The sequence below is a fragment of the Camelus bactrianus genome, chromosome 12 (genome assembly GCF_048773025.1).
Source record: "Camelus bactrianus isolate YW-2024 breed Bactrian camel chromosome 12, ASM4877302v1, whole genome shotgun sequence".
In the NCBI taxonomy this organism is placed as follows: domain Eukaryota; kingdom Metazoa; phylum Chordata; class Mammalia; order Artiodactyla; family Camelidae; genus Camelus; species Camelus bactrianus.
Genome location: NC_133550.1, coordinates 13,539,104 through 13,556,151, shown reverse-complemented (window position 1 = coordinate 13,556,151; position 17,048 = coordinate 13,539,104). Strand labels below are relative to the sequence as shown.

At 54.9% G+C, this 17,048-nt stretch overlaps 3 protein-coding genes across 4 annotated transcripts in view; 2 read left to right on the top strand and 1 right to left on the bottom strand.

Moving 5' to 3' along the window:
- The window catches only part of ATP5MC2 (ATP synthase membrane subunit c locus 2), a 284,046-nt gene that overhangs the window by 266,984 nt on the left and 14 nt on the right, over positions 1–17,048 (bottom strand). The window lies entirely within an intron of this gene.
- HOXC11 (homeobox C11) lies at positions 148–4,519 on the top strand. 2 transcript variants are annotated; one of them, XM_074374728.1, is made up of 2 exons: positions 148–1,117; positions 2,384–4,519. In XM_074374728.1, exons 1-2 carry the CDS (start codon positions 436–438, stop codon positions 2,614–2,616), a joined length of 915 nt encoding a protein of 304 aa, XP_074230829.1. In that variant the 5' UTR covers positions 148–435; the 3' UTR covers positions 2,617–4,519. The 2 variants fall into 2 exon arrangements, 1 of the variants encoding a protein (XP_074230829.1); XR_012510579.1 differs by lacking the exon at positions 148–1,117 and adding an exon at positions 1,525–1,990 and having other exon boundaries at positions 2,384–2,521.
- HOXC10 (homeobox C10) lies at positions 12,313–17,048 on the top strand. Its single transcript, XM_010964407.3, has 2 exons — positions 12,313–13,227; positions 16,378–17,048. The coding sequence occupies exons 1-2, from the start codon at positions 12,477–12,479 to the stop codon at positions 16,653–16,655; spliced, it is 1,029 nt and encodes a 342-aa protein (XP_010962709.2). The 5' UTR covers positions 12,313–12,476; the 3' UTR covers positions 16,656–17,048.

Here is a 17,048-nt window from a genome sequence, read left to right as displayed (position 1 = left end):
CTCCTTCTCCCAACCCTAGGGAGAAAAAAAAAGAGCAGCAGCTAGAAAAAAATACAATTACCCCCTCCCAGCCGCCGCCCCCGCCCATCCCACCGCCCACCCCACCCCAACCCTCTCTCTCCTCCTTTGCTCACTCTGTGGAATGGAGAGGAGGGGAGTGTCGAGAGAAAAACGAATACAAATCTGCAATTGATTTTCATAATGTTTCTGCGGTGTTTGCAAACCAATCGCCTGAACGTCCCCATCTTACCTAAGAGAGAACCCCTCCTACGTCTGCGAAGTGCTCCGAACTGATATATGACAATATCTACTTTGGATCACGTGCTCGGGGAGAGAGACTAAGACGGATAACGCGTCATCTCGCCTTCCCAAATTTTCCCCCCTCGCTAGACCAGGTCCAAAACCTCCATCTGGAGCCGGCAGGAGAAGAGAACGATGTTTAACTCGGTCAACCTGGGCAACTTCTGCTCGCCGTCGCGCAAGGAGAGGGGCGCTGATTTCGGCGAGCGAGGGAGCTGCGCCTCCAACCTCTATCTGCCCAGTTGCACTTACTACGTGCCCGAGTTCTCCACGGTCTCCTCCTTCCTCCCCCAGGCCCCCTCTCGTCAGATCTCCTATCCCTACCCGACCCAAGTGCCCCCGGTCCGGGAGGTCTCCTACGGCCTGGAGCCCTCCGGCAAGTGGCACCACCGGAACAGCTACTCCTCCTGCTATGCGGCGGCCGACGAGCTTATGCATCGGGAGTGCCTGCCTCCTTCCACCGTAACCGAGATCCTCATGAAAAACGAAGGGTCCTACGGCGGCCACCACCACCCCAGCGCCCCGCACGCAGCCCCCGCCGGCTTCTACTCCTCAGTCAACAAGAACAGCGTCCTGCCTCAAGCCTTCGACCGTTTCTTCGACAACGCCTACTGCGGTGGCGGCGACGCGCCTGCCGAGCCCCCCTGCCCAGGCAAGGGTGAGGCCAAGGGGGAGCCCGAGGCGCCCCCGGCCTCGGGGCTGGCGTCCCGGGCTGAGGCGGGGGCCGAGGCCGAGGCCGAGGAGGAAAACACGAATCCCAGCTCGTCCGGTTCAGCCCACTCGGTGGCCAAGGAGCCGGCCAAGGGAGCCGCCCCCAGTAGGTAGCAGCGGCCGGGAAACATGCGGACAGGAGGGAGGGAGCCAGAGAGGGAGGGCGAGAGTAGGGGGGAGGCGAGGGGAGCGGGGACGGCCTCGTGTTTTGGGTCAGTCCGATTTTATGTGGAGTTTTATAAGCATTCAAAGGATTTTATTATAACCTACAAAGCCCTCTCTCCCAACGACTCGACTTTTTACGATGGAGAAGGGGTGGGGAGGGAGGGAAAAGGGCTCTTTGGAAAAGCCGGGTGAACCCCCTCCCCGTTATCTCCCTCGGTCTGTGAAATTTTTAAAAGCGCCACCATAGCGGGTGATATTAACTTTGATCGTGAACTTAGAGGAGCATTTAAGGAAGGATGGGGAGCCGGGCTGCCGGGGGGTGGGAGGGAGGGGAGGGGTGGAGGGGGAGAAAGGGGAGGGCAAGGGAAAGACCGGGAGAAACTCAGAGAGGGGGAGTGGTGGGGGAGAGAGGCAATGGAGCAGAACCTGAGATCGAGGAGGCCAACCAGCACTGCTCTGCTTCTTTTAAAAACTATTTTTGAAATGTTCAAACTCTGTGTTCGCGGGTCCTTGAGCAGAACCCGGAGTAACCCGGGGTCAGCGGCGACAGGGGAGTGGGGGCGAGGCGGCTCAGGGGTCCACTATGCTCCAGGCCTGGGTCTCAGCGCTCCTCTGCGGCCCTCGGCCTCCGCGCCCGCCTAGCCCGGCCGCGGGGAAGGCGCGGCCCGCCGGGCGTCCCGGGGCGTCAGGGTCCCCGGAAGCGGCTCTCGGGTGTCTTTGGTGCCTGCTCGCTCGCTTCCTCCCCGCCTGCCCACGACTCTCGCCGGATCTCACTTCTTCGCGCCTGTTCTCCGCGGTTCCCCCAGATTTCTGGGTGAGGGGGGTGCTGGGTTTTCAGAGCCACAAGGAGGGCAGCGTAGGAAGGGGCAGGGGAGCGCGGCTGAGCAGGCGGGGGGAGCGCACCGGGGCGCACTTGGCCCCGGCTAGCTTCCTCGTCCCCCAGGCTCCGTCAGCTCCGGCCCTCGCCGGAGGGGAGGGGCACGGGTCCCGCGGTGGCCAGGGACGGAGGACGAGCTAGCCCCGGCAGGGGGTCGAGGCTCGGCCCGCCGCTGCGTCCGCGGGAGGAGAGCCGGCCGGCCTGGCGGGAGGGCTGCCCGGCGGTGGGGCAGGGAGAGGGGCCGCCGAGCGCTCAGCGGGCTGGGGTCGCTCGGGTCTCACGTGTCTCTCTCCCCCTCTCCTCGCACTTGCCCCCTCCCCTCCCCTCCAGACGCCCCCCGCACCCGCAAGAAGCGCTGCCCTTATTCGAAATTCCAGATCCGGGAACTGGAGCGAGAGTTTTTCTTCAACGTGTATATCAACAAAGAGAAGCGGCTGCAGCTGTCCCGGATGCTGAACCTGACGGACCGACAAGTGAAAATTTGGTTTCAGAACAGAAGGATGAAAGAAAAAAAACTAAGCAGAGACCGGCTGCAGTATTTCTCGGGAAATCCTCTGCTGTAACCGCAGACCGGGCCCTTTTGGGGGAGGGGGAAGAGGGGGAAATTATTTTATTTTATTTTTATTTTTTATTTTCTAACTCGCCTTCTTCCCGCGGGTGGAAAACTGGACTGTGGCCAGGGCTGGCCCCACTGCCGTTGCCCGCACTTCTTTCCGGAACCTCCTTCACCTTGGTCTGACTCAATGAGGGACAGGGACCGGGCCTGAAAAGGGGGGTGAAGGAAAGTGACCCACGGCGAGTGGACACCGTTGGCGCCGAGGCCAAGACTCTATTTAAAAGAAAACACACCTCGCGACAATGTCTTGCTGCTCCGATTGGGTGGGGGAGGGGCGAGAGTAGTGGGCGCCTGAGCCAAGCAATCCTTGAACTAAAAGCCTTCCCTTGCCCAAGTGAGAAGATCTAGGACACCGTGTCTGCGAGGGGAGACTTCCCGGGCTCCCCGCCCCCACCCCACCTCGCCCCACTGCTAGGGGGCAGCTAAATGTGATCCCGCCTTGCTGTGAAATTTCTGTACCTTCGACCTGGTGTTAGGTGTGCAAAGTCCGTGTCCTACCTCCGTCTGCGCCCAGGCCCCGCCCGAGCCTAGTCGTTCTCCCCTTGAACGTGTAGAGCCCTCCTTTGAAATTTCTTAACTGGTGCATTGAGGTTTCCTAACCTTTTTCCAAGCCGTGCCCCACTCCATGAATTTATAGCTATAGTCTATGCAGTTGTTACCTCCTTTTTTTTTTAAGGAAAAAAAAAGATTGGGGTGGAAGAGGCACTAAGGAGATGGTATTGGGTGCCTCCCCCATGCTGGGGTCTGAATTTTTGTAAATAAATTTCACACGCGTTTCTTTCTACCCTAAGGGGATGTGGGGAGGACTCGCCTGGAATGAGATGCGAATCACCCATCTCCATGTGCGTGAGTGCGTGTGTAGTACGTGTGCAATCCCCACCCTGCTCCCGTCCCAGAGGGATTGCTGTGAATTTTTTTTCTGGTGGCAAATAAAGATATTTCATCCTGTTCAATATTATGATTTTATTTGACCCTTTTATTAGCCCCTCTCCTCTTAAAACCCTCAATGCTCCTGAGGCAGAGGAGGAGGCAGGAGGGCAGAGCCCAGCCGATGAAGAGGGCATGTGAAGGTGAGGTAGGCCAGAGCTGGTGGGCCTGCACCCCCTCTCCCATGGCAGGGGCCAGTGTGGCAGTCCTTCCTCCTGCTCTCAAGCTGAGGCCATTCCACACTGCTCTCAAAGCTCTCCTTTCTCACATGCAGCTCGAGCTGTGTCCAAAAGCCCTGCAACGCTTTCCGTTTAAGCACACGTTTGTTGCGGAGTTAATTGTAACCATCATCGAATTTAAATTTATAGGAATTTTCTTGGCTCCATCGCCCTCCCGCCAGATGTCTCCGTCTGTCGCAGTTAAATGTGTAAGGTTGAGGGTAGGGCTTTTTTTTTTTTCTCTATGAGAAGACTGTATTGGAATTTTTATATAGAGTTTTGAGAGAGAGAAGGGAGAGGGGGAGAAACCAGGCCCCTCCCTTTCCTTACCACTCGGCCCCTGAGGGTGGGAAGGTGGGGCTGGGCCCCTTCCCCTCTAGCACAAATGGCCAGGCTCCTCCAGACACAACAAGACCCTAGGCTGGGGCCACCCTGATGTTTATACATTGGTCTCTTGGGGTAGAAAGCCCCAGAGATTTGTTTGGTAGGAGATTGGCTTGGGGTGGGGCAATGGGGGAGGAGGTGACCCTTGAGGACCGTCGCCACACCCGTCTGTGTCCGATGCATGTTTCTTCTGTGTAAAGATAACCACAGTCCTTTCAGCGCGTTCGTGAGGGCACTCTGAAGGTCTCTGTTCCAAATTCGTTATTTGGGGGCAGAGATTTAGAACCAATTCTCTCATCTTTCCCCTCTCTTTGGAACTCTTCTCTGTAATTCAAAGAAAATGTTTTTGTCAATACAATTCTGTTGAATGAAAGAAAAAGCACCATGACTCTGGGCTATTGCGTCTAGGTTCCGTCGTTTTTGTTGAGAGGGGTCACTGCATTTTTGGTGTCTGATTCTGTCACTTGTAAATGTGGGTCTTGAGACAAAATCTGCATACTGGGGTGTATATGCAGCCCCACAATTCCCTCGTGTGCCCACACACAAATATTTAAGTCGGATGCCTATGGGTGCACATGAAAAGAAATATTATTTGTACACTGTTGCCTGTAGTATGGAGTAAAATTGACCATATGCACATCTAGGGTTTGTGTCCTCTGACATGTGTAACCACTGGCAGTGTTTAGTGCGTGTCAGCAGGAATGCAACTGAGGATCCTGTGTGTCTGCATGTGTGTGCTTGTGCACGGGTACAAGAGGCTTCTCTAGGTATGATGTTTATCCACTCATCCAGTCATAAGAAGGAATATTAGCCTGCTGGACGTGTTTCCAAATAAGATGGGATGGAGATAACTATACAGAATGAATCTGTATATAAAGAATATAAAGAATCTGTTTATAAAGCAAAATATTAATCTTCAAATGGCCCCTGATTTTGGAGAAAAATATTTAAAAGCCAAAGCTACCACCTTCCCTGCAATGTGCAGCCCAGAAAAGATTCCCAGATCTAGAAGGGGTTTCTGAAGGAATAGGGGGTGGTGTCATAGTGAAAGAAAAACAAAAGCATCTATGGCCCAGGTCCAGGAACCTGCCAGTCCTTGGCGACCTTCTAAAAATTAGAAAAAAGAGGTCTCTGTCCCCCAAACAAACCCACCTTTGGGCCCCCGGGATGTCCAACCCCCACTTGCCAGGGGCACTCTGGGCCCAACCTCTTCGGGTAATCCCCTCCAGCCCTGGCGCTGCCAGGGAACAAAAGAGCCTCGTCTAGACGCCGCCATAAAGCGCCCCCCGCGCCTCTAAACCCAGTTTCATTTTGCCCTTAACGACCCAGTCTGGCCTGTGTTAGAAAACGCTTCCGCCCTAAATAGTAAACAAACCCGCAGTGGACAGTCTTGGCTCCCCCAACACACCCCAGACCCCCACTCCATTACCCCCTTGCCCACATTCCCCCCTTCTTCTCCTCCAGCCTTTCTTAGCTCCCAGCCCCCCATCCCCTCCACCCCCACCCCAAGTAAATAAACCCGAGGCCGAGTTCAAAGTTTCCCGGAGCTAAGGAGGAATGTTGGTTGTAAAAATCCAAGTTTATAGCGCACGTGGGAGTTTACAAGGGTATTAAGTGGTGTCGGCTGAAAGAGCACTCTGGGCCCCTCCCCCTCCCACTGTGGGCTTTGGGGGTGCAGGGGGACCCTGTGGGACTTGAAAGGAGAAGTTGGTTGGAGCCAGCCTTGGGTTTGGGGTTTCTTTGTCACTCAGACCCCCAGGTTGCTGGGAGATGGTGATGCAAGGGCGCCTTGGAAGGTTCCCAAAGCCCCACCAAGCTCCTCTAAGAGAAAGCCCACAGATTCTAGGTGTCTCAGATGGGGTGGATGGGGTGCCCTGCTTTGGGGAGGCAAGAAAGTTGCAGACTAGTTGTCTGAATGGTGAATGGAGTTGGGGATACATGCAGCCACTAAAGGAGGAAAAACTATCTGGGGCCAATTTCTCGAGTGGGTTGAAGGCAGAGAGGGTTTTTCTTACTACGGCAAAGAAGAACTTTGAACTTCAAGGAAGTCAAGGGCACCACCCCTTCCCTCTCCCCGCCCCTCTCCGGAATCTGTAGGGCAATTCGTTTCTGGGCCAATATTCCCTCAAGGGGGCAGCCCCTGGGGTTTCCTGGTGCCCCAGGGCTGGATAATGCTGTTTGCTGAACCCTCCCAGCTCAGAGCCCGCCAGAACTGTGTGCACGCGACTGCACTCTTTATTATTCATATAAACCTCTGGAAAAGGCAACGCCTGGGAAGTTTTTATAACTTTGTTTGGCATAAAAGTTTTACAAGATTCCTCCCCCCTTTTTAAAAAACTTTTTTAAAAAAAGTTTTGGTCTTGCCATGGAATGAAATCTCAGGACCTTTGGGAGGCTGGGGAGAGACCGGATCTGGGGCCCCGGTTTGGGGCGTGGGGTGTCTGGAGCTGCATCTCTGCCTAAGGCAAAACAAGGCTTAAAGGTTAGGATTAGTCCTTCCTGAGTCCCGCCTTGGACTCAGCTTTGGGGACTACTAGGAAAGTCCTGGCCACCCTGCTGTTGAGACACACCCTTACAGACCCCCAAAGTTTAAAGTGTCAGCAAGACCACATCTTCCCTGTTGCATCCTTTTGTTCTCCTGTAGACATAGTTTTCTCTCTCTCTCCCTTCTTCCCTCTCTCTTTCACACACGCGCGTGCGCACAGGCGCGCGCACCCCCCCCCCCCCGCATACACCCTCAGCCCACTGCATAAAGTGGAGACCCATAACCTTGACTCAGACCGCCAAGTTAGGAGAGTCTGCTGCACACACAGCCCTGCATCCCTGCCTGCTGCAAAGTCCACAAAGGGTTTGATGAAAGACAGAATTCAAAAGGACAAGAAATGCCTGCTCAGAGGTTGCAGTGGTTGTAGGATGAGGGAGAAGGAAGGCTGGCCGGCTGCAGTTCAGGAGCTCTCAGAACAAAGGTGACTGTGCGGGGACATGGCCTTGGGCTGCTAAGCCCGCAAGTGACCCTTCGGATCTGCCTTCAACCTGGAACTGACAGAACCCCACTTCTTCATTTCCCCTAATTCCAGCCTTGGGAAGGCAGGGGGGCTCAAACTGGGGCCGTTTTAATGTTCAGCTCTGGAAGTCAGGACAAAGATGGAGCAAATTTTCCAAAGACAGGCCCGGTGGATGAGGCTTGTTCAGGACGATGGACTTGAGGATACCTAAGCCCTGGAGTCGGGTGCTTCAGGGAGCCATCGGAGCCTGTCAGGATGTGCCCCACTGTCTGCTTTTCCTCCCCTCTAATGGCGACTGCTGAGGCCTGGCCGCCAGCCGCTGACAGCCCTACACTTCGCCTTGTGAGGAGCCGAGTTAGGGCTGAAAGCGGGAGAAGGTCAACTCCAAGCTTGAGCATCGGGGCTGGGGAGGGAGGCTATGGAGCCTGCTGCCCTTCCCCTCACTGAGCCCAGTGCAACCAAGAAAAACAAGAAAGGCTAGGGGTGAAAGTCAAGGGGAAGGAAAGCATTAAGGAGGAAAGAAAAGAGCAAAGAATAAATTGTATAATAAAGAAAGAAGGAAGGAAGGGAGACAATTCATTAAGAATCAGAAAAAGAGAAGGAAACAAATGAATTGCAGAGAAAAAGAGAAAGAAGCAAATAAAGAGACAGGAGGAAGACGAAAAAAGAAAGGAAGAAAAGAGAAAACAGATCTTCAAAAAGGAATGTAGCCGGTAAGGGAGGAGCGGTCTTTTCTCCGGAGGAGGTCGGCCGAACTACAGCCTTGACTCCGGTTGGAAACTCGACCTAATGGGCAACGTGGGAGCAAACCATAAAGCGGGGAGCAAAGCTCCCCCACTCAAGACATCCTCTCACCCGTCCTCCTCCCAAAGCTTCTCTTGGATGTGTTTGTGGTCTGGTTTCAATTCAGGAGGCAAAGTTAAATAACTGACTGGCTTCGGCAGGGCAAGAAAACAGTTGTGCTGGCTATCAGACCTCTGGATGCCGGGATCGAAGGGAGCACATTTTGGGGTAAAAGTGAATATTTCTGGCCCTGTACATATAATTAAGCGCAAATCAGACACGCGTCTAGGCGGTAACCTCCATAGCATCTGGGGGCAAATGTGTACAATGTCCAGATGTGAGAGTGACTCTGATGGCCCGGCTGCCGCCAGGGTGGCGGCAAGATCCGGAGTAGACCAGAGGCCCCTCCAAGCGTCCTCGGCCTTCCACTTTCTTCTTGTACCTGTTTGAAAATCTGTTTGGGGAGTTTCTGCGCATTCTGCCTTTTGCCTGGGATTTCTCTGCTCCCAGTCAAGCAGGGGGCAGGGCCCCGGTGTTAGGGAAGAAAAAAAGCAAATCCTTCCTTCAAGTTTTGAGAAGAGATTGATTTTTCTGGGCCTCCAAAACAAGAAGGAAAAACCTGCAGTTTTCACCACCGGTATAATTTGGTTTTCCATTTCACGTGAAGAGATTTCAGCAAACACGCTGCTATAATTATTTTATTTTATTATTTTACCCCAAAGCAACATGCTTCCTTTTCTCTTCTCATCTTTGGAATTTCCTAGATGACTTTCTTAACATCGTGGGGAAACTCCACTAATTTTTCTTGGAGAAATCAGGGTGTCTCTGGGGTGCCTTAGGGGCTAGGGCCTGGAAAACAGCCGAGGTTCCTTTCTGTTTGTTGAGCACGATGCTTTCCTTCTTCTGTTTTCATGTGGGGACCCCTAGCCCCTCAGTCCTCAGCCTCCCCTCTGGAACCCCGCTGACCATCTTAAAGTCTGTGAGGAGCACCCTCCACCTATCCCTTGCTCACAGCCCTACAGGCTGTGGCAGGAGGCCCAGTTCCCCATCCCTGCTGCTCTTCCAGGGTCTCTGTACTGGGAAGAAGAGTCCAAGGGGCCAGGGCTCTTGGAGTTGGGGCATTCATCAAAATATAGGTGCAGCCTGAGCCCTGCTCTGGCCTGACGCCCCTGGATTCTCACATCCTCAAGTTGAGGCAAGAAGAGGGAGCCCCTGGAGTCAGGCATAGACTCGGCACTCCCGGAAAGTTGGGGAAATGGCTTAACAGAGTGACTAGCCACACAGACTCCTCCTGGACCCCAAACCAGTTCCCTAGAGGTGCAGGCCTGAGGATTTTAGCCCTATGGGGCAGAGCCAGTGGGTGCCTGGCAGCGGAGGCGGCAGGCCTGACGGCCGTGGCAGCCTGAGTGCCTTTGAACGCCAGGCCCGGACAATAGGATGGAAGCAGCCTTTGCTTGTGGCCTCCGGAAAGACGGAGCCCAAGGGGGCAGGGCTGGGACCCACATCCCACTGTACTGTATCACACCGGACCCGCATGAATGCTCCCCTCTCCCCATCCTCACCCTCATGTCTTCCTTTCGCTTCCGCTGGGGCAGAATCCCAAGTCTGCAAAAACCCAACAAATTATTCAAGTCTGCGTCTTCGGGTTCTTGTTTAACAGCTCCGGGTTTGCGTTTATCCTGCGTAATTAGAGGCAAACATTTGTCCCACCGGGGGTCCCACTTAGGCTGATGAATTTGATTTCTTTTTTCATTAATAGGCCGTGTTTATCATACTTTTAATTATTTCAACTTTAAACGCTATTCGTTCTTGTGAGGAGATGGGAGTGGAGGCAGGAGGCTCCTTCCTCCTGGGGGGATTATTTCCATTAATAATGGCAAGGATTCTGAAAGCAACTCCAGTCCCTTCCAGGGCTGAGGTAAGGAGTGAGTCTGGGACGGGGGTCGGCTGGGAGGGGGAGACAGGTTGCCAGGCCGAGTGACTGCTTCTCTCCCGCTGGTTCCTCAGGTTAAGCTGTGGGGCTTGATGTTTTTGAGAGGCTATCTGGAGTTTGTCTCCTACACTTTGCCACCTCCCTCACCCCTTCCCGGGTTGGGCTGGGCTCAGACCCTTCACCTTCAGAGACTCTTCGAAACCTTCCACAGCCCCCAACCCCAGCCGATCCCAGCCTGGCCTGGGCAGAGGCTCAGGGATTGTTGTCCGGCCCCCAGCTACCAACACCAAGAGAAAGACCAGGGAAAGCTGAGGTGACCAAGCAGCACCTGGGTGTCGGGGAGAGGGCCCAGCAGACCCCAAAATGCAGGGCAAGGGCAGAGGACTGGGATGCCAAACTCCAGGGACAGGCACACTAGGCAGGAAAATAAAGGAGATGTGAAAGAGAGGGGAGGGAACCCCCCAAAGCCATATAATTCTCAATTGCTTTGGTCTTTAATTTCATCGCCCCATAAATGAGGAAATATCAGTTCCCATACTAAATTTTTATCCCCGGCTGATAAATATGATGGGGAATTTTCGTTGGGTCCTCGTAAAAGCGAACAGTTTCGATCAAACTGGTGGGGAAAGACTTATGCAGATAATACAAACAGAGTGGCCATAAAGTCTCCGAGTTTCTCGCGGGGTGGGCGGTGGGACAAATGGCTCCCTGGATTGACTGCCGCCCAGGCTGTCCCAAGTCTCGTCTGGGGCCTAAACAGCCTAACCTTGCCCGGCCCAACCCCCTGTGCCGAGCCCACGGCAACCCCTGCAAATGAAAACACAAAACCATTTCAAATCTCCCCAGGCTGGCCCTGCCAGCAAGTCACATATTACGCATTTTCTGCCAGTTTTCCCGGGGTTCAGGTACCCCTGCGCCTTCTCTCTCACCCTCTGGATGAGAGAATTCGGCAGATTTCTTTCTGAAGTCTCCTTCTAGCAGCCGCGGGCTTGGGCCTCCCTAGAAGCGATCCAGCCTCCTTACTCCACACCAGGGCGACCGGAGCTCGGGTCCTTTCCTGGCCAGGCTCCGGCCCTTCGGAAAGTCAAAACCCAAGGCTCGGTCCAGGGGAAAATGCGGGGCGACCGGAAAGACAAGTTATTCTCCAGATTCCGTTTCCTGAGGAAGGGGTGGAGAGTTTAGTTCGCTTTGGGAGAAAGGCGATGAAGAAACGGAAAGAACTATTTGAAACGTACCCTGTCCCTTAGTTCTCTCTTCCCTTTATTAAAAAAATAATAACCACGAAAATAGACTGGTCCCTCTTCTCCTCTCAAAAATGCCCCCAGCTCATTCGCTCTGTAAAGGACCTTGCTCCGGGTGGGATTTTGTTGCGTCTGTTGTCCTGGTTTCCCGGTTGATACGTGACTCCCCCAAACTGCCAGAGGACCCGAGGTTTCCCTCTTTCTCTCTGGGAGTATTCCCTGTTTTCGCGGGGGCAAGGTCAACTGGAAAGCGAGGGCCACAAGGGCCTGGAGCAAAGCAGCCGAACCGACTCCAAGGCCAAAGCCTTCCTGCCCCAGGGTTGATAACCCAGGAGCCGCCCATCCAGCCAGGCCCAGGCCGCAATCTCCGGTCGGGGAGCCGGTGCCTTTGATTGCCGTCTTCCTCCTCCCGAGACCCCTAAGTCCTCTCGGAACCTCCCTCTCCCAAGCAGCCCTGAAGTCATCTTGACCCCCTCCCTGGCCCGCCCCAGACACTGGAGATTCCCGGTCAGTCCACACAGGGAACTTGCAATTCAACCAGCTTCCATGACGGGCGGTCCCGAGCTGAGCTCCCAGCCCCAAGGGCCAAGCCCGACGAAGGAAGACGCAGGAGAACAGAAACTTTAGTTCTGTTTGGGATTCCTTAACTTTTTCTCTCCCTTTCCCTGCCCGCTGGAGCCCTCCCCCACTCCTCACCCCACTCCCATCCCAGGGGAAGAAGCGGGGGGCGGGGGCCAAAGCAAGGAAAAGGGGAGGTGAGGAGAGGGGAAGAAGTACCTGAATCGTGTCTTGACCTTTTAATTTGAATTTGACTGTTTTGAGCCCCGAGTTGCCTCGCTCTCTCACTCTCTCCCGCACTTCCCCCCTCTCCGCCCTCCTCTCCCCAGGAGTTACAGGCTAGTTCCCGGGTAAACAAACCCCATTCTCCCTAGAACCCCCCCCACCCCCCTTCACCCGCCTCTTGCCCCTGTCGCCCCGGGGGCCCTTCCTTTGTTCGTGGGGAAGGGCTCCGGCGCCCCTACCCCGAGGCGGCTGCTAGGTGGCGCTGTTACTCCACGCTGCGCGCTCCGCCTGCCGACAACTTGACCCCGCTGACGTCACGGCCGTCTGAATCATCAAGGCCATTTTCAAATCCCATTGGTCTAGCCGTCACATGGTGAGGACCGAATGCGCGGATAATTATGGAGCTGATATTTCTCCCCCTCCCCTTCTTTTCCCTCCTGCCCCTCCAACCGCCCCCCCTCCCGGATGGGGAAAAAAAAAGATGTCAGCTCCTCCGCTGTAGTATTGCTCCTTAAAAACCCCTCTCTCTGAAAATGACATGCCCTCGCAATGTAACTCCGAACTCGTACGCGGAGCCCTTGGCTGCGCCGGGCGGAGGAGAGCGCTATAGCCGGAGCGCAGGCATGTATATGCAATCTGGGAGTGACTTCAACTGCGGGGTGATGAGGGGCTGCGGGCTCGCGCCCTCGCTCTCTAAGAGGGACGAGGGCAGCAGCCCCAACCTCGCCCTCAACACCTACCCGTCCTACCTCTCGCAGCTGGACTCCTGGGGCGACCCCAAAGCCGCCTACCGCTTGGAACAACCTGTTGGCAGGCCACTGTCCTCCTGCTCCTACCCACCTAGTGTCAAGGAGGAGAATGTCTGCTGCATGTACAGCGCAGAGAAGCGGGCGAAAAGTGGCCCCGAGGCAGCTCTCTACTCCCACCCCCTGCAGGAGTCCTGCCTCGGGGAGCACGAGGTGCCCGTGCCCAGCTACTACCGCGCCAGCCCGAGCTATTCCGCGCTGGACAAGCCGCCTCACTGTGCCGGGGCCAACGATTTCGAAGCCCCTTTTGAGCAGCGGGCCAGTCTCAACCCGCGCGCCGAACATCTGGAGTCTCCCCAGCTCGGGAGCAAAGTGAGTTTCCCTGAGACCCCCAAGTCCGACAGCCAGACCCCCAGCCCCAATGAGATCAAGACCGAGCAGAGCCTGGCGGGCCCCAAAGGCAGCCCCTTGGAAAGCGAAAAGGATCGGGCCAAAACCGCCGACTCCAGCCCAGACACCTCGGATAACGAAGCGAAAGGTAAGGCCGCCTGGGCCGTGGCCCGGCTGGGACGTTCGGGCACTTGGTCTTCGTGGCTGTGGCCAGGGCGGGGGCAGGGAGAGGGTTGGGCCGAGGAGGCCCTAGATGGCCCTGGAAATGCGACCCCGGCTGCGACTAGTGTCTGCTGAGAGCCAGGCTGGTGGCGCGTCATTTGGCTAGGGAAGGTAGGAGGCGAAGTGGAGGTGCCGGGCCGACAGCGGCCGTGGGCGCCGAGACAGGGGTGGTGCGCAGCGCGGGCAGTCTGCAGGAGCCTTGTGCTGCCCAGGGAGGGTGACCGCTCCCGGGCGCGTGCTGGCTTTGGTTTGCTTGCTCTGCACTGGTGTCCTGGGAGGGGTGCGGGGGGCTGATGTCCCCCGGCTCAGGTCAGAAGCTTGCAAAACGCTTAAAATGGCGATCTTGGGCCAGGGACTAGGGAAGGCTTGGGAGAAGGGGGACTTCCTTTACTGCGTTTTCTCAGTTGAAAATTGTTTCCAGTGAAGCGCGATTTGTTGTTTGTGGATCTGATTTGGTCGTGTGGTTTGGGCTCCTGCGGTTTTGGGCTCGGCCGGGGGCCTCCGGCAGCCAGGCTGGGGCCGGAAGAGGTGGAGGTGAAGGGCTGCCCGCCACGTCCCTCCCTCCTCCAGACGCCTAGCTTGTGTATGGCGTTGGAACAGGGCATTTGGAATGTTCTAAGTTTTTTGTCTCCCCTTTAAATTTTTTTGTTTTCCTTTTTTTCTAATTACATTAAATTTTTTTTCCTGTTGGTTTCCAAAAGCAGCTTACAAATGAGTGGTTGGGAAATTTCTGTGTGCATGGTAAATGGTTTTCTCCTGAAAGGCAGTGTGGCTTTAGTTGGATTTCATTGTGATTTTGGTTGGCGAGGGAAAAACCTAGCCAGAGCTCAAGCTCAGGGTTCAAGATTCATTTCTGCTGCAGAAACTGGAGGCCTTCAGGATCTTTCTCTGCCACCTGGAGAAAATGTGGAGGAAACGGGAGCAGTGGAGGGAGGCTAAGGGGACTTAACTTGAAAAGTTGGAGAAAAAAAAAAAAGCATCAGTAAAGGCCCAACTGGCAGTGTGGGGGGTAAACCAGCTCCCCATGGCTCCACTGGCTACTGGAGGCTGTGTGTGAGGAGCTCTTTGGGTGCAGAGGCAGATGAAATAGTGAGAACTGAGCAGACTGGGGGCGGCCTGGGTCTTGTTGCGTTTTGTATATGGATGCGGTGCACACGCGTGCCTGGCGGCGACCTGGTGTCACACTCACACACACTAACATATGCCCACTCACACATGCACACACACTCTTTTGGCGGGCAAGGGCAGAGCCTCACCCTCTTGGGTCTCCTCTGCAAATCAAAGATGGCCTGGGCAAATACACCCATGGAGACCCTCCAAAAGATGGGCATGGGTGAGTTCACGAGGGTGGAGGGAGGGAGGCACACACCTCCATGAAGCTTTCACAGTGCCACGTGTGCAGCACAGAGGGTTTAATTTTATACCCTCTCTCCATACCCTGAGCTGGCTTGGGGTGCAAATGCAGGGTATGAAGAGCTGCATTCTAGCCCCACCAAATGCAAAGTCAAGTTTAACAAGCTCACCTCCTAACTCAAACTGCCCCCATGCCGGTAGGCTCCCCTTTCTCTCCTGCCCTCCCCATAACAATCCAAACCCTCCCACCTCAACTAATCCCTCTCAGTCTGTACTCTGACTGTGCCCTTCTTGCCTCCCCCACCCCATTTTGGTGTCTCCACCAGGCCAGAAGCAAGGCTTTGGGCCAGACTTCCCCATTTGTAATTTCTCCCCTTTCCCCTAGACCCAACAACCCCAATGAGAAAGTAAATGGCACAGAGTTAGAAGTGGAGAGCCTTTAAACAATTTGGCAGGAGGCTGCAGGTGCAGAGGCAGGAACAGAACTGAGGACATTAAGGAGTGTTTTCAACTACAGCCTCAAATTTGCATTTTTTTCTGGAGCCTCCTGGTTCCCCTAGGGCCCCCACCCCACTCTCCATCAAGACAAGGTCCAGGAACCAGGTGGTTTCATTTGGCATAGTAGGGGAGGCAGAGCACAGAGCCATCAGCAGAGTCCTTTACTCGGTGTCCCTCTCGGGTCTCTGGACCATGGATTCTTCCCTAGAAAAGATGGCCAAGGTCTCTGCTGCTAGAGGAGCAAGACTGGTCCATTGCAGCAATGTGAGCCAGAGGGAGAAGCTGTCAATAAGATAATGGGAAACATACACTGTACTTATAGAATCTCCTTATATAAATAGATCCATGTGAACATCTCTCTCTGTGTATGTACATACGTGTAGGAATGCATATTTCTGCAGAGATACACATGGACATGCACACAGGTGTAGCTACCTAGGCAAGGCAGGAGAGTTTCAGGAGGCTGCATGTCCTCAAGATCTCTCTCTCCCTTGACCTTAGGTCTCTGGCCAGGGCAGTTGTCTGAGGACCCCTCAGCATGCCCAGAGCTGTTGCCCCTGACCTCTGCTGCCTGCATAAGCTCCCTGCCTCAGCTACTCCTGGGAGCAATGGCCAGGAGCGGTAGAACTGGCAACGGGAGACCCAAGTTGGGCAGAGTGGCTCTGTGGCACTTCCAGGTGGGAGCCAGGGCTGAAGGTCTGGCGCAGAGACGGCTGCCATGGACTCTGGCCGCAGAGACCGGGGCGACATCCCTCCACTGAGTTGGAAGGGGTCAAAGCTCTCTGGGAATTGCTCTGGGCAGTGGGGGGTGGCCTCTGTCCCCCTGGCCTGAGGCCTGGAAAACACTTTTCCTTCTCTTTGGATTTTTCCAGAGTGAAAGGAACCAACAGGAGGGAGGGCCTGGTGAGGCTTAGAGCGCCCACCAGGGTCAGCAGGCTGAGGGAGAGCGGGAGTACTCAGAACCTGCTCGGTCAAGGTGGATTGGGGTGATTTAAATTCAATAGATGCCTTGGAGGCAACCATCTTCTGTCTTTCTCCCCTGTAAGTCTAGACCCCAAAGAAATTCTAAGAGCCCTGAGCCCAAGAGGACCCCACCAGCCAGGCCTGTGGGGTGAGAACGCTCCCCTGCACTCCCTCAGCCGCCCCCACAGCAAGCTGGCCACTGTGCGCTGTGAGGGTTTGCCTCTTCGAGGGATACTTATGTAAATAATGTTATTTTTAACAGAGGAGATAAAGGCAGAAAACACCACAGGAAATTGGCTGACAGCAAAGAGCGGAAGGAAGAAGAGGTGCCCCTATACTAAACACCAGACGCTGGAATTGGAGAAAGAATTTCTGTTCAATATGTATTTGACGCGAGAGCGCCGCCTGGAGATTAGCAAGACCATTAACCTTACAGACAGACAAGTCAAAATCTGGTTTCAAAATCGCAGAATGAAACTCAAGAAAATGAACCGAGAGAATCGGATCCGGGAACTGACCTCCAATTTTAATTTCACCTGAGCGCACGGAGCTCCCCTCCCCTTCCCCTCTCTGCCCCCCTCCTTCCTTTCCCCGCCCCTCCTCCCTTTGTGCCTGGTGGTATATTTTTTTTCCTCCCTGAGTATAAATGCAACACGCCTGCAAAAAAGGCAAAGACCTCAGACTCTCCTTCCAAGGGACCTATGGTTCGTGCTGCGAAGATGCATCCACCTACAGCATGAGAAATGGGGTGCTGGGGTGTAGGGTGTGGTGTGCCCGCATAGATGAGGGTGGGAGAGTGGCTGGTGTGTGTGTCAACCCCTCACTCACCCACGCACTCACACACAGCATCCTGTTCTCCAGGCAAAGTTAAGGTCGAATCCACCTGATTATAGGGGTAAAAAAAAGAGGGAAAAAATCAACCAGAGAAGGTCT